Below are 20,477 nucleotides of genomic sequence, written 5' to 3' on the forward strand. Positions count from 1 at the left end.
TCATACTCATTTAAAACCCTGACTCAAAAACACTATACATCGTTGTTACTCAAAAAAAAAAAGATGGTACACCTAGATACAAATATGTAGTTCTTGGTAAAGATTCCTCATACTTTCATAATTCCAAATCATCTTTCAAATATACTGAAGATGTTTTCAAAATGCTGGAATTTATCAATAACAAATTTTTCCAGTGTGGTGGACACGTTTTTCAACACATGGTCGGCATCCAATGGGAACAAATTTTCCTTCTCTACTTGCTGACCAATTCCTTCACTCTTATGAGGCTGACTTTATAGCTGATTTGATCCAAAAGAAGGAACATTGTTCAGCTAGATCCTTTAATCACATTTTCTGCTATATAGATGATGTATTATCGTTACACAATCCTAGTTTCGGGGATTTGATACATTACATCTACACAAAAGAACTTGAGATAAAAGATACTACAGACACTGTGAAGTCAGCCTCATTTCTTGACCTACACTAAGAGATCAATGGTAGAGGAAAACTATTTTATCAAACTATACAACACATTTCATTTAGTATTGTCAACTTTCCTTTTATCTGTGGCAGCATCCCTTAAGCACCTGCGTATGGAGTTTTCACATAACAACTCATACATTATGCCAGAGCTTGCCGTAACTATGCAGACTTTTTGTATCATACTAGACTTCTTACAATTAGGCTTCCAGCGTTATGTTGCTACAAGATTGAAGTCATCACTACAGAAGTTTTATGGGTGTCATCATGAACTTGTAAATCATTACAGTGTATCCATCTGCACCTTGAAAACTGATTTGTTCAACATGTTATAGTTATCCTTTCCTCTTTTGTCTACCCCGGACTTGACTTTTTATGAGCAACTTGACAGGTGTTTCTAGAAAAGCAGAGGACGCTTACCCTACCAGTGCACCTGGTCCATGCTCCCAGTTTTTTGTGGAGTCCCAGTTGCTCATTTTCTTCCGTTACTTTGTATGTATTATTTTGGTTAATGTTGTTGTGTGTGTCTAATTTCCATATCTGGTCTTTGTCCCTGGATTACATTATTTTGATTTCCGCTAGAATCTTGGTTCCCTTGATTACTCTTTAACTCTCAGTTCTGAGGAAATTGAAGTTTTAAGAATAAATATATCCTTTAAAAATTTTTTTTGTCTCAGTGGGGTATAAAAAGTGACCAAATATATCTTTATATATACATGTATATCCTTCAGTTGAATTTTTAGCAACCAATTTGGGAGGTATAATAAGGAAAATCATCTTAATATTGATGGGGGTTAATTCAGCCCACCTACTACATGTATATTAATTAACTACATGTAGAAAAGTCAGCTATAATTGTGTTCTCATTCTAATGAATTAAACTGAATAGAAATCAGACTTGTTATTTGTACATTTATTAACAATTAATACCTCATAACAAGTAAAAAATATCTGCCCAAACCATACTACTCTATCCCTCAAGCCAAGCTACTACAACACAGAATAGATGAACAGGGGCAGCTTTTGTTGTATCACCATCTGTCAGGCTTCACTTTTTTGCCGCATTGCTACCTTCTTCCATTCTGTGTTTAAAAGCTATTCCTGTACATTATAATAAATTAACTTTCAAGGCACACTTATTACCAACAGTTGTATTTTGTGGGAACAAAAAGGTCAAAGAATGTTAAAAATAAAAAAATAAGAATAATGCAGAGCAAAATCTGTATCACATGCTGTATCATCCCAAGATATCAACGTCCACATGAGAGCTTCTGGCCCAAGGTCCGATATTGATCGAGGTTAATATGGCATGTGATACAGATTTTGCCATGTAATATACACTTTAGCATACATTTAAGTAGGAGAGTATTACTGTAAACAAACTGTCCAAGAGATCCCACAACAAAAATTATTTGTTAGGTAGGAATGCAATAAAGGTTCAACCATGGTTTAAAGGGGTGCGATAAAGGTTAGCCATGTGATACAGAGGTGACGTCACAATGTTAAATACATGTCAAACAATTCTGACTTTATCAGATAACTCCCGTATTTACTATTAAATGTATGATTAAGTGGTATATTAATCCAATGAAGGTATATTCCAAATGTATAAAACCTGCCTGAATACAATTACATCTTCGAGCATCCTTTGATTGCTTGAAAAACTTGTAAGTGTTCAGTCAATCAGTATAAAAAAAGGGAAAATCAACAATAATAACAAATTATAAATCCCGACTAGTCCCAAAAATCTTATCTAGGTTCCCCTTCAATGTGGCCAATTACATATACTTAATGTTTACTCTATGGTTTATCTAGCTTTTTTCATGGTTGCTTTCAAATCTTTAATAGTGCTTTAAATCTCAAAAAAAACTTGATGACTGCCTGGTCACACAAGCTGCTAGTCTCGTATAAACCTTGAGCAAATGTGCATTAAAACATGGAGGTACAAAATGTAGTCTTAAACTGTTATCAATAAGAATATGACTATTAACAACCAACCTTCTTACATATGAAACATGATTACAAAAGATGCTCTTTTAAAAAGGGATTAATTGACGAAGAAAAATTTGTTATCACTTATATAGTAAAAATAATAATTTAAAAAATATTTTTGTCATGACAATAACAGCAAAACCAGTGAATTATATCACAAACTCTCCCCTGCAGTATTGTAACAAACAAGTAACAATTAAAATAAAAACTCAGTATATAACATTCTCTGTTTAGAATCTTGATGTAAATTTACCTGGCATATCTACATAACAATAACAAGTTATATTGACAAAAGTCCTGTGAAAAATGTAAATATACATATTTAATACAAAAACCATCTCATAAAGACTGCAATAAATTGATTAAATTATGTCAAATAGTATAAAATCTTCATCATGTGTACATTATACTGAACTACAAAATGACATTGAAAAGTTTTTGTAGATGCGTTGGTTGCATTCTCTCTTTTTTTTGGTAGGAAAAACACTTTTTTTTTTTATAAGGATTTGTTTAAAAAATCAGCCAGAGAAAGTTATAAAAATACCTTGGGTACAAGGGTACAAGCATGACAAATGTATTCTCATGTTGACATGAAGTAAAATTTGACAAAAAAAATATAGGTGAAGCAAAGATATACCTGAGACATCATGAACCAATTTCAAAGACTGAAATTCTCAATCTCCTCACAGAACTTTTTGGTTAGTAGGAAGAACTTTTCATAATAATAAATCAATTAATTAAATGGCACAACAATTAAAGAAACCAATAAATTTCTAGTAAACTGCATAGAAAATATTAAGGCACCACACAATATTTACAGAACACAATATAGATTGAATCTTCAGCTAGAGGTGCATTTTCATAATGTTACAAATAAAATGCTTCATTGAGTGTAGCTTGATATGACTGCAGTTTGATTCCTGAACAGTTAGGGCAAGTATGGATACACCATTGACACTTGACATTGAAGCTTTAAAATTTGATTGCATTTAGACATTTAACAACAAGATAAGGATTTGACCAGAATCAAAATGGCCCTTAATTCAAAATGGATCCAGTCACCATCTCCAAAATCAATGCCAATCTTACTTTTGAGGTATGTGGCACCTTATGGTTTACAAACGATCCTTTGTTATCATTCAGAAATAAGAAAAAGGTTTGTTGCCCAGGATTCTTACTCATCTACGTCACAATCCCTAAAATCGATTCCAAGTCTTCTTTTTATGGTATAGCATTATCTCATTAAACCACTGTAGATTCTTTGTGGTCCAATTAAAATATGGTGAAAAATGCTGTAAGTCAAGAATTATACTCCTCTGCTCTAAAGGTATCAGATCTAGAATTTCTGAAACTCCAAACCTTTTCTTATTTACTAGACATTAATTAATTAGTAGGCATAAAGAAGGAAACTTACTGCATAAGCTGTAATATTCAACACAGAATTTTTTTTTTTTAATTTACATATGTCTTACTCTGTTCAAAAGGGTATAACTCCAAACTAAGAGGCACTAGAGAGCATGAATTGCTCACCTGGCTGTCTGTCCCCTGTATTCATTTTTTTTGTAGCAGTGGCTATGTTTTTCGCCAGATTAAAACTTCATATAAACTTAATGCAGGATTCCCTTACAAAAAAAAAAAAGTTCCATTGAATTCTGCTCAGTAGTCTCAGAGAAATATGGTGTTAGAAATAAAAACATCAATATCAGCAAAAAAATTGTCAAAAAGGGCAATAACTCCAATATTTATTAACAGATTTTCAGGAAAATTTGTCTTTGGATAGATTTCATCATGCTGAACACCTACCCAAGTCAGAATATGGCTAAACCTCACACTTTTGGAGTATGTGAAAAACTGATGTCTGACTCCAATGTTCTATTATTGGGATTGACACTATGTTTTTACAAGGATCAAAAATAAAAGTATTACTTTTGTACAGGATACCCTAAAGAACAATACTAACAAGTTTTATTAGAATTCTGTCTGCTCATTCTAGAGGAGAAGATGTTTGAAAAATGTTAACATCATCTACGATGATGATGGATGCCAAGTAATGGCAGTAGCTCATGAGCAAAAAAAAATTAGTGTATCATAAATTCCTGGTAATATGCAAAATTTCGTGAAATTTGGTGCAGAATTTTTCTGTGAGGTGCATTTACAAACAGACTGACAGACAGGGCACAATTTGTGTGCATATCTGTTAAGTAAATATAATTTTGTTACTTTTATGAATCTGTTAGAACTAAATCCAGATATGTTGGACAAAGAGGTAATCCAGACAGTTGTCACAACTCTGATATGACATCCTATCAAAATTGGTGAGTGGGTGACTTAATCTTTAATGACAATTATTGCAGTCAGGATGGCAAGCTTCTCCATTGATACGACATCTGCATCCACCTGTAGTGTCTCCAGGTCCCTAAAAACAGACAGTTACAAATAATACTGCATTAAAGTATAGAGTTGAAAGTAAAGAATGTTTACTTGAATTTGAATGGTAACTTTTAAATAGATTTCCACTGTCCTAGGTAAGATAAATATTGGATTGTTATTTTTTTTGTTTGATTTAGTTGAATGAATATGTACAATATCTTGTGTTTTTGCTTTGAGGTGGAAGGCATTAGTGAAGGCTACTTAGTGCTTTGAGGTACAGTGGAAGTCATTAGTGAAGGCTACGTAGTGCTTTGAGGTACAGTGGAAGTCATTAGTGAAGGCTACTTAGCGCTTTGAGGTGGAAGTCATTAGTGAAGGCTACGTAGTGCTTTGAGGTACAGTGGAAGTCATTAGTGAAGGCTACCTAGCACTTTGAGGTGGAAGTCATTAGTGAAGGCTACTTAGCGCTTTGAGGTGGAAGTCATTAGTGAAGGCTACGTAGCGCTTTGAGGTACAGTGGAAGTCATTAGTGAAGGCTATGTAGCGCTTTGAGGTACACTGGAAGTCATTAGTGAAGGCTACGTAGCGCTTTGAGGTACAGTGGAAGTCATTAGTGAAGGCTACGTAGCGCTTTGAGGTGGAAGTCATTAGTGAAGACTACGAAGCGCTTTGAGGTACAGTGGAAGTCATTAGTGAAGGCTACGTAGCGCTTTGAGGTGGAAGTCATTAGTGAAGGCTACGAAGCACTTTGAGGTACAGTGGAAGTCATTAGTGAAGGCTACGTAGCGCTTTGAGGTACAGTGGAAGTCATTAGTGAAGGCTACGTAGCGCTTTCTTGTATTCATTCCATTACACATTAGACTGCTGAGGTGTTTGTTTTTTCCCATATCTGCCTACCATGACACTAAATTTTGAATTACCAAACAGATTAACTTATATTATATCTAATTGTATTTACAGACTTTCACCATCCTGATTGGTCAAGCATCTGTAAACAGCAGCATTTCAAACAAATATATAACAGGATAAATTTTTATCAAATTACTATGGCATCCATAATATCTATGTTATGAGGCCTGGTTACAATAAAAATAGATGATTTTTTGTATTAATGCTTTGAGGAGTAAACACTTTTTTCTCTGAAATTATCTTGGCCCTATTAACTCACAGACTTTGCACAAGAGTACTTGTTTAAACATTTCTTTAAAGTTTGTGATTGATTGGTCAAAGTTTATACATGGATAAATCTAAGTAAATATTGTTTATAACTACATTAACTCAAAGCACTTAGTTTATGGATATATACCACACACAACAATAAAGACTAATTGTAGATATAACATATATATAGTTCCTGCATGATGTATATTTTTCATATGTCTTCAATTTACTGTGTGTGATCTCCCTTTCCATACTTTAAGAAAAGTGTGCTATAGTGGACACTGCATTAAAAAGAACAACACATACCAGAGGTCCCCATCGTGGTCCTTTTGTAACCCAGCATATTTCTGTCTTACAGATGGAACATTTGATCCAATCACAGCCATCCTTTTTCTGTAGTATAACTTTACATTGAGGACAATGCATGGCATCCCCTTTCTTTACCATGTCCTGAATTATACACATTGGTTTATATTATAACATTAAAGATACTGTTTGGCATCTCATTTTCACCAAAACTTTAATATCATTAGATCTCATAAATCTTAATACATGAACAGTTGAATAAAGCCCTCTCCCTTTTTTTCCCATTTGATACTATATGTTAATAAATATGTAATTTCATATTGGCTCTGTTATAGGTTTGAGGGCTGTCATATTGGTCGAGGCGGTCGTATTGGTCCCAAGGCATCGCCGAGGGCCAATACAGCTGTCAAGGCCAATATGATTGAACGAAACCTATAACAGGGCCAATATGAAATTACCGATACATATTTATTGACAATTTTATTAACCAACTCAACTAGATGATTTGTGGAACAGTTGTTCTCGTGTTTTACCAAGAATATGTAGGTTTATTTGCATTTATAAGTCTGAAATATATTTTTGTATAAAATGGAAGATTTTTTTGTGTTTCTGCAGCTTTTAGTCCTGGTGATCAAAGTTCATGAAATCCAATTCTAACTCAAAATGGTGGTGTGAAACGATTGGAAGTTATGATGCCGTATTGGCCCTGGTTTGATCCATATTGGCCCCGTATAAATGCCTGGTTTGAATTCATATCAATTGGTCAGTTTTTGACATATTTTAACATATTTTGGGTAGTTGGTTAATAAAATATTTATACTGTATATAAGTACTTTCATCAAGCAATAAGAAGGCACTCCAGCTTTATACTTTTATTGATTCTAATTTCAATAAATGTAATAAGAAATAGCTCTTTATATTGACAATTTATTCAGGTTTAACATAAAACATCCAAATTTAACCCACTTTCCAACAAATAGCAACCAATTCAGTTGATTTGATTTAAGATTATTCAATTTCAAACAGATTGGAAATATATCACATTGAGCTGTAATGCATCATAATAATTGAATATTAACACTTACCACCAGCATTTGTTTGGTTCTACGAGCGGATGCATTATTATTGGCCTGAGCATGTAAATCATCCTGATATGTACGGCAGTCCATCCCCTCATGTATGGCTTTACATGTCAAACAGTTCTCCTTCTTACATACCATACATTTAAAGAAATTGACATGATCTTCATAAATACACCAGCCTTGACAATCAGGAGTCTTGCAGTGAAAACTGTTTATTTCTTGACTCTCCGCTGTTGATAAACTCTTCCGTAAATATCTCTCATAAATCTCCTCTGGCACTAGCTGTAAGATATAGAATAAATTTCTTTTGTTACTTGCTGTAAAGTACAGGATAAATCTAGCAGTTAAATAATTTTAAGAGAAAGAAATACAAAAATCAAAGAGTGAAATCAAGGAAAAATAATCTTAAAACAAAAACCTAAATAAATCAGAAACCTGTCTAAACCAGACATCTACTGAAGTTCCTTTATGTCAACTGTATTGCATTTTGAACCTGTGTAAGTGGAATGTATTACAGAGTTTAGTCTTGCCTGAACCTGTGTAAGTAGAATGTATTTCAGAGTTTAGTCTCGCCTGAACTTGTGTAAGTAGAATGTATTATAGAGTTAAGTCTCGCCTGTCGTGCCTAAAACTTAATTACATTGTTACTCACTTTATATATTACGGACAATGCATAATATCAATACAACTATTGGACACCACTAAAGTGAATTCAGGTATAGTCTACTGTCTGCATATATGGAACTGTGACATAATGATGCTTCAGTAACATTAAATCTCAAAGTCAACAGACCCGGACTGGGGGCATATGCATAACATGGATGATGGTGATGCTAATGCAACTGCATATCAAATTCGATTGACCAAGCATAAGTGGATCATATTAAACTGACCCGATAAGAAAACTGAACATGAAACTTTTACATGGACACTGTCGCCAGAAAAGTAATATCTTAGTCTCGCCTTTTGAGACATTTGTTGCAGGTGAGACAAAAACTGTTAGTCCAAAAGGAGTTCTGTTTCAATAGGTTTCACTATATATATATATATATATATGTTGCTTATAAGGTCCATAAAATATAGACCAATGTCTTCTCAAAGGTTTTTTTTTATGTTAAATTTGAAAATTTGTTTCAGCAGCCGTAAAATCTACATGTACACCTACATACATACTGAATATTTCAAATCTTGGTTTCTAAAAGCAAACAGAACATTAAGAAGACAATACAGTCATTCTAATGATGGTAATCACATGACTTACTGCTTTAATTTCACGGTCCTGTAATGATGCATTGCAAGAATAGTTATCATTCTGGAATGGACATTGTAGAAACGCCTCTTCATTATGTATAATGGCACCTTTCAAACAATCTCTAAAAGTTAAAAAGATAAAAATAACAGATAACACATAAAGTAAAAATGAAACCACATCAATATAAAGCCGTTCTCTGTTCAAAGGTATAGGGAATTAAGTGCTGATAGCACTAGTTGTTTTTGACTCTTGAGAAAATTGTAGCATGAACAGAATTTCAAATATTATATGATGTTAAATAAAATTTTGATCATACATTGCATTTTAAATACTGTTAAGAACTGTCCTTTTTTTTTTTTTAAAATGAAAGTCAATCCACACTACTGATCCAACTTCATGCACATTTACAAATTTTATTCCATTTCACCTTTTCCCATTTTTAAATTTATCCAAAAGTTAATGTGTATTTACATTCAAAAGCTATATTAACAGAGGATTTATCCTACATTATAATTACACTTAAACAAAACCAATATCAGCTTAAAAAATTAATTTCCTTAACACAAGATTTAAAAAAACTAGACACTTCTATCAATTTGAATTTTCCCATCAATTTTACTTGCATAAAATTACTGCTCTTCAGTTCCTGTTTATAAATGGTAAAATATTAATAATAGGATGGAGACTTTGATTTATAAAAATGAAAATATTTAACAAATTTTATGCTTCCAGACTGCAAGAAATAAATTTCCTAAATGCAAATTTATTACATGTACTACATATCTTTTTCAAGGCCAAAAAGGAGTACCTCAAATCTTGAGTTGATATGGAGACAATCTTAATTTTATTAGCAGAAAAAATAGAATATTATTGAGCTGATTAATTGAAAGAAAAATATTTACTGGTGATAAAAGAAGTATTGAATGATACAAAAAGAATTACATTTGGACTATATTTTTGTGTAGTGTTCAGAAATAGTAGGGAAGTTCCAGTGATGGACCAGGGACATAAGGTATTTGATCCTGAAGGATCAAAAACCCCCCAAAAAAAACAAGTAAGTAAAATTTATTAGGAATACTAACGGTCTAATCTCAAGCTTGTGCCATAAAATTGAAAGGTGTTTCAAAACAAAAATAAATTCCAATAATAACCATCTAAAAGAACCTTAGTGGTCATGGTTATTCCCCACAAGCCCATAAGTCCAGTCTCTATACCACAAGAGGTTCCGAGGAGCCTGAATCACTCACCTGGTTAAATTTTGCCTTTCAAGGACAATAAATTCAACAAGTAGTTGTCAAACAATTTTGACTCAAGAAGACTTTGGTAAGACTTGTCATAAGGACTATTTTGGCAATTGAAAGTTTCTTTCTTTCTATCGTAGTTTTCAAAATATTGGCAGAAAACTGTAAAAAAAAGTCATTTTTCACCTTTCAAGGGCAATAACTCTTATATGGAGTCATCTGACAACTTTGATCCCTAGAGACTTTTGAAGGCTTTATAATAAGGACTGACCGCTATGTTCTGTTTTTAGTAAAGTGGCCACTTTTTTCGACAGATAAAATTCCAACATCAGTTCTATGCAGAATACCCCAAGGAACATTCAACCAAGTTTGGTTCCAATTGGTCAAGTAGTGTCAGAGAAGAAGATTTTTGAAAGATATAACATTAAAAATCAGAAAAAAAATGTTGAAAAAGGGCAATAACACCAACATGGATCAACAGATTAAAACAAAAATTTGACACTGTTAGATCTCATCATGCTGAACACTTTTACCCGCCTCAGAATTTGGCAAAACCTACCGGTAACAGTTGTGGAAATATATCCAAAAAACTACTGTCTGACCCTTCTGTTTTATATTTAGTTAACAGTGTCCATGTTTTTCAACGGATCAAAAATCCCCAAATTAGTTTATACAGGATACCCAAGGAACATTCATACCAAGTATGGTTCCAATTGGTCAAGTAGTGTCAGAAGAGAAGTTTTTTGAAAGAAATAACATTAAAAATAGCAACAACAAAAAAACGCTGTAAAAGGGCAATAACTCCAACATGGCTCAACAGATTAAAACGAAAATTTGTCTCCTAAAGATTTCATCATGCTGAACACTTTGACCTGAAATCAGAATTCCGCTAAACCTAACGGTTTTGGATATATATAGGAAAAACTACTGTCTGACCCCTATTTTCTACTTTTAAAAGGCAACCATGTTTTTTGACAGATCAAAAATCACCATATCAGTTCTATGCAGGACCCCAAAGAACATTCATACCAAGTTTGGTTCCAATTGGTCAAGTAGTGTCAGAGGAGAAGATTTTGAAAAAAAATAACATTATAAATAGCAAAAAAAGTGTCTGAGGAGAAGAGTTTTGAAATATTGTTAACGACAACGATGGATGCCAAGTGATGGCAATAGCTCACATGGCATTTGGCCAGGTGAGCAAAAAAGTGGTCTCCATTACCCAATTTCTGTAAAATCAACAAAATCCATGTTTTAATTCCTCATTTACAGTCTCCTTTCAGCACATGTATTCACGCTGCCAAACCTTCATATCAATTTAATCTTTTATGGAAATCTATTTATCAAAGTAGATGGACAGACAAAGTGAATCATATGTAACATTTGAAAGATGGTACTTACCTACAAAAACTGTGCAGGCATTCCCTCAATACAACACCGTTGCCTGGAGTTATTCTGTCAAAACATATAGGGCAGTCAAATGGTTCCTGATTAGGTATTGTATGCTGGTCATCAGCTTGTACCAGCTGCTGAAAGTTCTCCTGACTTTGTTCAGCCTCCCGTCTCTGTCTTTCCTGCTCCAACTTTAATAAAAAAGTTCAACAATGTAAGGCGAACAAAGTTTTCTAAGTATTTTTTCTGTTTTAAGGCACCCAAAATTTACATATACAACCTCAAGAGTATAACATGAAGAAACATGCTAAATTTTCTAGACAATTATAGGCGATTTTTGCTTTTGTTGTCTTTTCTAGATTGTCCAGTGGTTGGTGTAAATCATTCAATGATTTAAGTTTGTTTTCCCCTACAAAAACCACATGTTCCCCCATCCCAAAGTTCAAAGGGATATAATTTCCACAAAATTCAGATCCTTATTAATTTCTATTAGTATGCACAAGTATGTCATGTCTTAACTATCTACAAAGTTTAATGAAATTTCGTCCAGAAGTTTTCAAGAAGTCGTGTTAACAAAAAAGACAGATGGACTAGGCAAAAACAATACTGTAAAAGTACTTTTATTTGTAAGTACCAATTTTCGTGGTTAAGGGGTTAAAATACTAGTTAGTAGATTCTTGATTTCATAACATTGAAAAGTATATCATTCAAATGAATGGGAAATTTCATTTTCTTTGGGAACCAAATTTTGTGGTTTATCAAACCCATGAATACCATGATAATTGGTACCCCACAAACAATAATACTTCCACAGTAATGTTTTCCACTAAAGTGGGGGAGAAACAAATATAGACCTGTTTAACATGTTCATCATGTTTGTCAAAGTTTTTTCATATATTCAACACCAATATGAAATATACATTTAGGACTTACAAATAAAATGCTTCAAAGGGCATAGCTTTATACAATGGAAGAGAATAAATCCTGTACAATCAGGGCAAGGATGTCCAAACCATTCAAGCTTGATACGGCTCTGATTTTTATTCAGAATAAATCTTTGACACCACGTAAAATTTTGATCTGAATCAAAGTGGTTCCTAATTCTGAACATAAAACTATTTTCATTTGGTAGTATGGAACCTTGTAGTACAATTTGATAGAGTTTTATGCACTTTTACCCTGTTTGTATCTGGACCCTTCTTGTCCCTTATTCCTCAGGAGAAACAAGCCCTAAAATCAATCCAAGCTTTTCTTTGATGGTTTGGTACCTTATGTTCATAGAGATCTATACACTTTGTGTGAACAACTAATGTCTACAGACAACAATGCCAACAGTGCCATATCATCACAGGAAGACACATTTTTTTTGCAGTTGTTTACTAGCATGTATATGTTTTAATGGACTTCATAATAGTATATGAGAAAACTATAGTTTTTTTTGTATGATTAAAGAAAAGATATGCTGTGATGTGCTTTATATGCACAGTTGTAAAACTGTTTCCACTGATTTTAAAACATATGAAAAAGTTTGTTGCAGTTTCAGGTGATATTTACATTTAAGTACCATTCTGTGTAATAATCAGGCAATGAATGGCACATCATTTTTCTCAATTTGGTATTTTATGCCTCAAATACATTCAATACATCTAGAACACAACAAAAAAGCTATTTAAATTTATCCTGAAGCATCTATAAGCCTGTAACTAAGGAACAACTTGTAAAGATTTAGGCCTACAGCTTGTAATGATTTAGGCCTGTAGCAAAGGAACCACTTGTAATGATTTAGGCCTGTAGCTAAAGAACGTCTTGTAATGATTTAGGCCTGTAACTAAGGAACCACTTGTAATGATTTAGGCCTGTAGATAAAGAACCTCTTGTAATGATTTAGGCCTGTAGCTAAAGAACCTATTGTAATGATTTAGGCCTGTAACTAAGGAACGTGTTGTAATGATTTAGTCCTGTAATTAAGGAACCACTTGTAATAATTTAGGCCTGCAGCTAAGGAACCATTTGTAAACATTAGGCCTGTGTTAAGGAACCATTTGTTATGTTTTAGGTCTGTACCTAAGGAACCATTTGTAATATCTAAGGTCTGCAACTAAGAAACCGTTTGTAATATTTTTGACCTGTAACTAAAGAACCACTTGTAATGTTCTAGGCCCGTAACTAAAGAATAACTAGTAATGTTTTAGGTTTGTGTTAAGGAACTATTTTTACTGTTTTAGGTCTGTAACTAAGGAACCACTTGTAATGTTTTAGGCCTGTAACTAGGTTGTTTTATCAACATCTTCACCTTAGCTGTTTTTAATACTGATACTGTTCAGCTGGTTTGAATTCATGTACTGTATAGCTGTCTTTGCTACTGTTTAGCTGTCTTTGATAATGAAGTGAAAAGTTTGACATAGTCAAATACATTTTAATGATTGGTCAGCATATGAAAAAAAGACATGTGATACATGATACTTTATAAGTACACATACACAACAAGAAAAGAACTGAAACAACATGGATTTCATTAAAAATGAAAATACAAAAATATAAATAAATATCCTGATTTCCCAGCATTATTTATATTCCATACCTAGTAATCTTACTACTATTTATCAATACTAATACAGTTAGACTCCACAGTAAAGACAGAACAACCAAATTATGATCAAGAATACTGAAAACAAAGTATATATGTACTTCACAAGAGTGTGTAACTTGTTAGAAACATAGGACAAATCTACCGGTAATAGCGTTTTTAACACATACAGAATAATGGCAGTATACATTTAAATGACATTCGGACCCATATTGATCTTTGAGTTAGCTTTCAATCTTACATAGATGTCTCAAGGTTGTTATGATATTCTATATACATATCTACGAGGTAAAGATAAAATCTACCGTGACATACTGTAAATTAACAGCAAGGCAACACCCACAATATAGTTCATTATAGTGTGAAATGTCAAAAATATTTTAAGGAAAGATATGATAAATCATAATATTAAAAAATTTTAACAACATTTTTTCCTCTTAAAAAGTACACAGTTGATAAGTGAAAACCACATAAACAGACTGTGAATAATTAAAGGATAATTAGTTGGAAAGTGTAATCAAGGAAACCAATGTTATAGTGGAACCGTGAATAACCAAAATATGATGAGTAATAATGAGTGTTGAAGTATGGATTTTGTTCCATGCAGGAGTTACATCTCCGAGCATCTGACACTAAAAATATTAATTACTATTTCAAAATAAATTCTATATTTTGTGATCAAAAGATTGATATTCCAAATTTTCAGTGACATTAAATAAAGTTAACATCACAAGACAAAAGTGTTTTGACATTTTTGTAGGAGAAAGTCCAATAGTGAAAGTACAGATTTATTTTACATGTGAATTATTGAAGTTAAGAGGGAACTGGATAATTCAATGCTTTCTTTACAGTAATACGTGATAATACTTTTTAAGCCCAAAACATGACTGTGCAATGAAACAAATAAAGTTAAATAACTGTAACCCCTTCTAAATATTAAAAGCAAGAAAACGAAAAAGCTCCAATTGAGTTTCTCTTGTTTCTATTTAAATTTAGTGAAAAGGTCTAACAACCTATATTTGCAGTCACTACAGCCAACAATAACTTATCACACCTACATTTATTGTGAGTCAGCAAGAAAAATAACTATCACATGTCAAACATAAAAAACCTACACAATACCAAGTAGTTAGCACTATTGCTCATCTAGCCAATAGTTTTGCCTAAATTTGCCTACAAAGTAGTAAAATGTCAAATCTAAACAGTGAAAATAAATTCAACATCAATCAGAGTCCTCATTTTCATGATTAAAATCTAATTGTGCATTTGGTTGGAGTGTATACTGAATATTTTCTAATGGTTCCTGTGGTTGTGTTGGCCCACGTGGTGTTTGTACTGGCTCATGAAATTCATGCTCTTGTCCTCCAGTTTGACGGGATTGTATTATCTGTTGTTGCATTTGGTCATTAAGGGTCAATAATTGGTGTATTTCTTCCTCAGTCATTTGCTTGTAAATGTTTTCATCCAGTTCTCTCTCCCTTGCACGACGTTCCGCGGCTGCCTGAAAAGTCGTCAGAAGAGAAAAAACTGGTGAAAACATACATCACAAATAAAAGTGAAAAGATGGAAAGTCATTATCATTATTCAAAAGATCTTTTAAAGGTTTTACTCCTTTTAATTCAATAGATATGTGCTGCATATTTCACAAGACAACAATTTCAACTTTTTGTTTCACATTCCAACAAGGTACAAATATACTTTTATTTGTTAGCATCAGTTTTGACATTTTGGCTTTGTCACATAATTTGAATCTGTTGATTTCTTTAGAGCATCTCAGTTTTTAATTGAAATTTAACATTTGTTAGGAACTAGAATTTTCCTCTCGAAGGAACCATGAAAACCACAAAATTTGGTACACAACAAAAAAAATAACAACCACAGTATTGGTAATTAATTAATTAACATCAGCTGTCAAAAACAACATTGATGTAAAGAATACCAGTGCAACCTGAAAAAATTCTAGTTCAATGTTAACTTTCATATGTTTCTTAATTTTATTCAACATACACTTTTATTTATCAAAAATAGACATCTCTGCCATTTTTAAACATGATTGCATTTCTTACCACTCAATATAAGAAGATAAAGCAGGAGTTCATTGTATGAAACATTTGTATGCAAAAATGGTGAAGAAAATTAGTTTATATTAATTGATTAAAACTTTTTCCATGTACAGTGCAAATGTTGCTATCACAAAAGTAGGCATTACTTGAAAATAATCTTAATAAAATCATCTACAAAAGTAGATAAAAAATAAAAATAAAATAGGTTATGTTCTCTGGCACGGCCATATCCCCTAAAACACTCTGGCGTCAGCGTTTCTTATTTGGGAATAAAAAAAATATCTAAATTAAAACATGGCACAACAATTAAGCCATTTGTTTACTCTAGCTGATGCCATGGAGTTTTATTCCCAACTTATCCTCAAAAGGCACATTTTCTGAACTGTATAATAAATATAAATAACAGCAGTATACACCATGAAATATTTCACACAATAAATTTGTCTATTTGCTTTTGACAAGAAAAAAAAAAACAAACAAACTTTTCTTTAAAAATAGACCTGAGAAACTAAACACTTTTGTATGGCTTTACAGACAACAAAACAGTAACTCCTATAAAAGTAACCATTACTGACAACAAAACAGTAACTCCAACAAAAGTACCCATTACTGACAAACAAACAGTAACTCCAACAAAAGTAGCCATTACCAATCACAAAACAGTAACTCCTACAAAAGTAGCCATTACCAATCACAAAACAGGAACTCCTACAAAAGTAGCCATTACCAATCACAAAACAGTAACTCCTACAAAAGTAGCCATTACCAATCACAAAACAGGAACTCCTACAAAAGTAACCATTACTGACAACAAAACAATAACTCCTACAAAAGTAACCATTACTGATGACAAAACAGTAACTCCTACAAAAGTAACCATTACTGACAACAAAACAGTAACTCCTACAAAAGTAACCATTACTGACAACAAAACAATAACTCCTACAAAAGTAACCATTACTGACAACAAAACAATAACTCCTACAAAAGTAACCATTACTGTCAACAAAACAATAACTCCTACAAAAGTAACCATTACTGATGACAAAACAGTAACTCCTACAAAAGTAACCATTACTGACAACAAAACAGTAACTCCTACAAAAGAAGCCATTACTGATAACAAAAAAATGATTGGATTTATACATAATAACATGTTGACACCGACATCCAACCCCCAAACAAAAGTTGAAATAACAGAAAAATATATGCTAGAATCTCATCATACTTTACCTGTTGAGCTTTCCTTTCATCTTCTTTTTCCTTCTGTAGTCGTTCTAACTCAATCTGAGACATAACATAATTTTCAGGAATCTTGTAGTCTTTTGGCCGAGGGCTTGAACACATCTCACATCCTGGTCTAGTTGGGAGGTTTAAGTATGTACATGCAGCACACTGCCATCCAACCTGGAAAAATACACCAGTCCATTAAACATTTCTATGTAGAAGTGATACTTCAACTGTAAGTAAAAGGAATTATCAGAACAAAAAAAATTGCTATAATTTTTTTAATCAAAATTAGCTCAATATTCAATTATGCTACAATAATTTTCCAAGATTTTACAAGTCTGGATTAAAAGTAAATCACTTGCACTAATTTGAACACTAAAATATTAATATCCATTTTGTCTTTGTACCTCTTCCCTAATGAATGAAAGTATTTTTCCTAAAGTTTATGTAAATACTTGTTTGTTTACAGTGACTCAGAGATGCATTATGACTGATTAAACAATGTTATTACTGAATTAGAATCTGTTTTAGGTTTCTGTATTGGAGGTCTTTTTACTTCAACACCACCAGCCTCAGCTTGAGGTTGTATTTTAGGTTGTATTACAGCCTGGTTCTCAGTCCTGACTGGTCTCTCTACCTTTACTTCTGGTTTCAGTGTAGGCATTGGATTTAAATCATTCATGGGTTGTGGACCTGGCTTTGCTATTTGAGGTACACCAGGTTCTTTCAGGGTCATGTCAACATAGACTCCTGTGAAATAAAGTTATAAAACCCTGCTACTAAAGCTGCAACAAGAGGCTCCCAGGAGTCGGAATCACCCACCTGCTTAAATTTTGCCTTTGAAGGGCAATACATTTAACAAGAAGTTGTCCAACAATTTTGACTTGAGAAGACTTGGTAGGATCATTTCAACAATTGAAAGTTTCTTTTAATCTATCATAGTTTTCAAGATATTGTCATTTTTCCCCTTTCAAGTGTTATAACTCTTACAAAGAGACGTCTGACAACTTTTATCCCTGATGACTTCTGTAGTCCTAATAATAAGGATCATTTCAGCTATAGAAAGAATTTAGCTAAACCTAACGGTTTTGGAGATATATGTGAAAAACTACTGTCAGACCCCTATATTCTATTTTTAATAACGGCAGAGGAGATGAGTTTTGTATAATTGTTAATGATGACGATGACGATGACAGACCATGATGACAGACACCAAGTGATGGCAATAGCTCACATGGCCTTCAGCCAGGAGAGCTAATAAATTAAGTAGTAGTTAGATTACAACCCTCCAGAATCTTCTGACAACAATTATATTCCTTTAAGCACAACTGCATCTGATAAAAAATTCTCCTACAGAATTTTATCAAAATTCTTAAAGCTGTTTATAAGGAGTTATAAGGTTATATGACGTAAAAAAAGTTGGATTATCTCCCTTTGGAGACCTCCTACAGTAATTATATTATTTCATGTATATCTACACATGATGCACAAACTTACTATATAAATTTCAAGAAATTTCATTGACAGGTTTAGGAGTAGTTGCACTTACAAGGTTTTGACAATTAAAAGCCTTAAGGTCACTTATTTAACCTCAGAGTCTTCAGAAAATAATCATATTTTTTCATTCATGTCCGTATAATGCCTAATCTTCCTTTGAAATTTGATCAAATTTCCTTGAGCAGTTTAGGAGGAGTTGCACTTCAAGAAATGTAATCAAATGACAGACCAACTGACAGACACACAGATAGGATGATTCCTGTATACCCCTCAAACTGTGTTAGCATGGCATATAAAAATCATTGGACCTCTACCATTATTTTTGGAAGTAATTGTATACAAACCATTATCTACAATGATAGCTTTTTTGGGGGGAAAATATGAGAATTTTTTTTTTATGCAACTACATGTATTCCCCAAAAGGCCTTTAAATATAATATTGTTAAGCAACACAGACCTACCTGAAGCTGCCATGTGTTGTTTTTTGTCCAAACCTACAGATTTGGCAGAGACTAGATATAGGAATACAGTTTGGCCATGAGTTACACGCAGTCTCTGTAAAGTTTCTTCATCCTTTGGTATTCTTTTACCAACAATCCACTTCTGAACTTCCGTTGGAAATTTATGTCTCAGAAACATCTAAAATGAGTTTTAAATAATGCATTTTCATGATAACTTATAGTTAACTACCTTCATGGAGTTTATTTTCCTTGAGCTGGTACAGTCAGTTAATCAATGATAGTTCTCATTATTTTACATTGTTACTGTTAACATGGATAATGATACTTGAATACTTAGTTTACAGTGTACAATACTGAGACATGGATAATGACACCTGAATCCTTCATGTACAGTGTACAATACTGAGGCAGAATAATGACATCTGAATCCTTAGTTTATAGTATACAATACTGAGACAGGACAATGACACCTGAATCCTTCGTGTACAGTGTACAATACTGAGACAGGATAATGACACCTGAATCCTCAGTGTACAGTGTACAATACTGAGACAAGATAATGACACCTGAATCCTTAGCGCACAGTGTACAATACTGAGACATGGATAATGACACCTGAATCCTTTGTGTACAGTGTACAATACTGAGACAGGATAATGATACCTGAATCCTTAGTTTATAGTATACAATACTGAGACAGGAAATTATCAGTATGAATGACTCATAATTTAAGAAAATAGCCATAAATGTCACTGATTGTAGCTACAAACCAATATTACAACAAAGTTGAAATTTAAGTCTGGGATATGTATGTTACTGCTGAACAAAATCCTATTTCTGTTAAACCTTCCCAAGAATTATACTCAAGAAAGATAGATCACCACATTGTCATAATATATCAGGACATTCTAAGTTCGTACAAAGAAAGGTGGTTAATGTCTGAAACAATTAGATAGTCAAATAACACTTATAGCATTAGCATCAACTTGAGAAATAATTGAAACTTCCCTGATACATGTAAGCTTCAAAAACAAATACTGCTTATCTCATACATCAATTAATAAATACCCCAAAAAAACTAATACTGCTCATCTCATACATCAATAAATAAATACCCCAAAAAAAAACAAATACTGCTCATCTCATACATCAATAAATAAATACCCCAAAAAAAAAACAAATACTGCTCATCTCATACATCAATAAATAAATACCCCCCAAAAAAACAAATACTGCTCATCTCATACAACAATTAATAAAGACTCCCAAAAACAAATACTGCTCATCTCATACATCAATAAATAAATACCCCAAAAAAACAAATACTGCTCATCTCATACAACAATTAATAAAGACTCCAAAA

At 32.8% G+C, this 20,477-nt stretch overlaps 1 protein-coding gene across 3 annotated transcripts in view; it reads right to left on the reverse strand.

Annotated features, from left to right (window-relative positions):
• LOC148615679 (ranBP-type and C3HC4-type zinc finger-containing protein 1-like) overlaps positions 1–20,477 on the reverse strand; it is a 36,572-nt gene that overhangs the window by 484 nt on the left and 15,611 nt on the right. Inside the window, exons 5-12 of one of the 3 annotated variants that reach the window (XR_015922029.1) lie at positions 19,115–19,292; positions 17,668–17,906; positions 17,160–17,333; positions 11,286–11,467; positions 8,656–8,767; positions 7,398–7,676; positions 6,313–6,456; positions 1,414–4,891 (exon numbers count right to left, since the gene is read on the reverse strand). Coding sequence is in view for 2 of the 3 variants with exons in the window: in XM_088582167.1 (XP_088438293.1) it covers positions 4,811–4,891; positions 6,313–6,456; positions 7,398–7,676; positions 8,656–8,767; positions 11,286–11,467; positions 17,160–17,333; positions 17,668–17,906; positions 19,115–19,292 (1,389 nt within the window). In the remaining variant the exon portion in view is untranslated. Of the gene's footprint in view, positions 1–1,375; positions 4,892–6,312; positions 6,457–7,397; positions 7,677–8,655; positions 8,768–11,285; positions 11,468–13,678; positions 15,365–17,159; positions 17,334–17,667; positions 17,907–19,114; positions 19,293–20,477 lie in introns of those variants that run through there. The other 2 variants (XM_088582167.1, XM_088582168.1) reach the window with 2 other exon arrangements.

Source organism: Perna viridis, chromosome 5 (assembly GCF_037379345.1).
Source record: "Perna viridis isolate PV_CMFRI_1.1 ecotype Kerala chromosome 5, ASM3737934v1, whole genome shotgun sequence".
Lineage (NCBI taxonomy): Eukaryota > Metazoa > Mollusca > Bivalvia > Mytilida > Mytilidae > Perna > Perna viridis.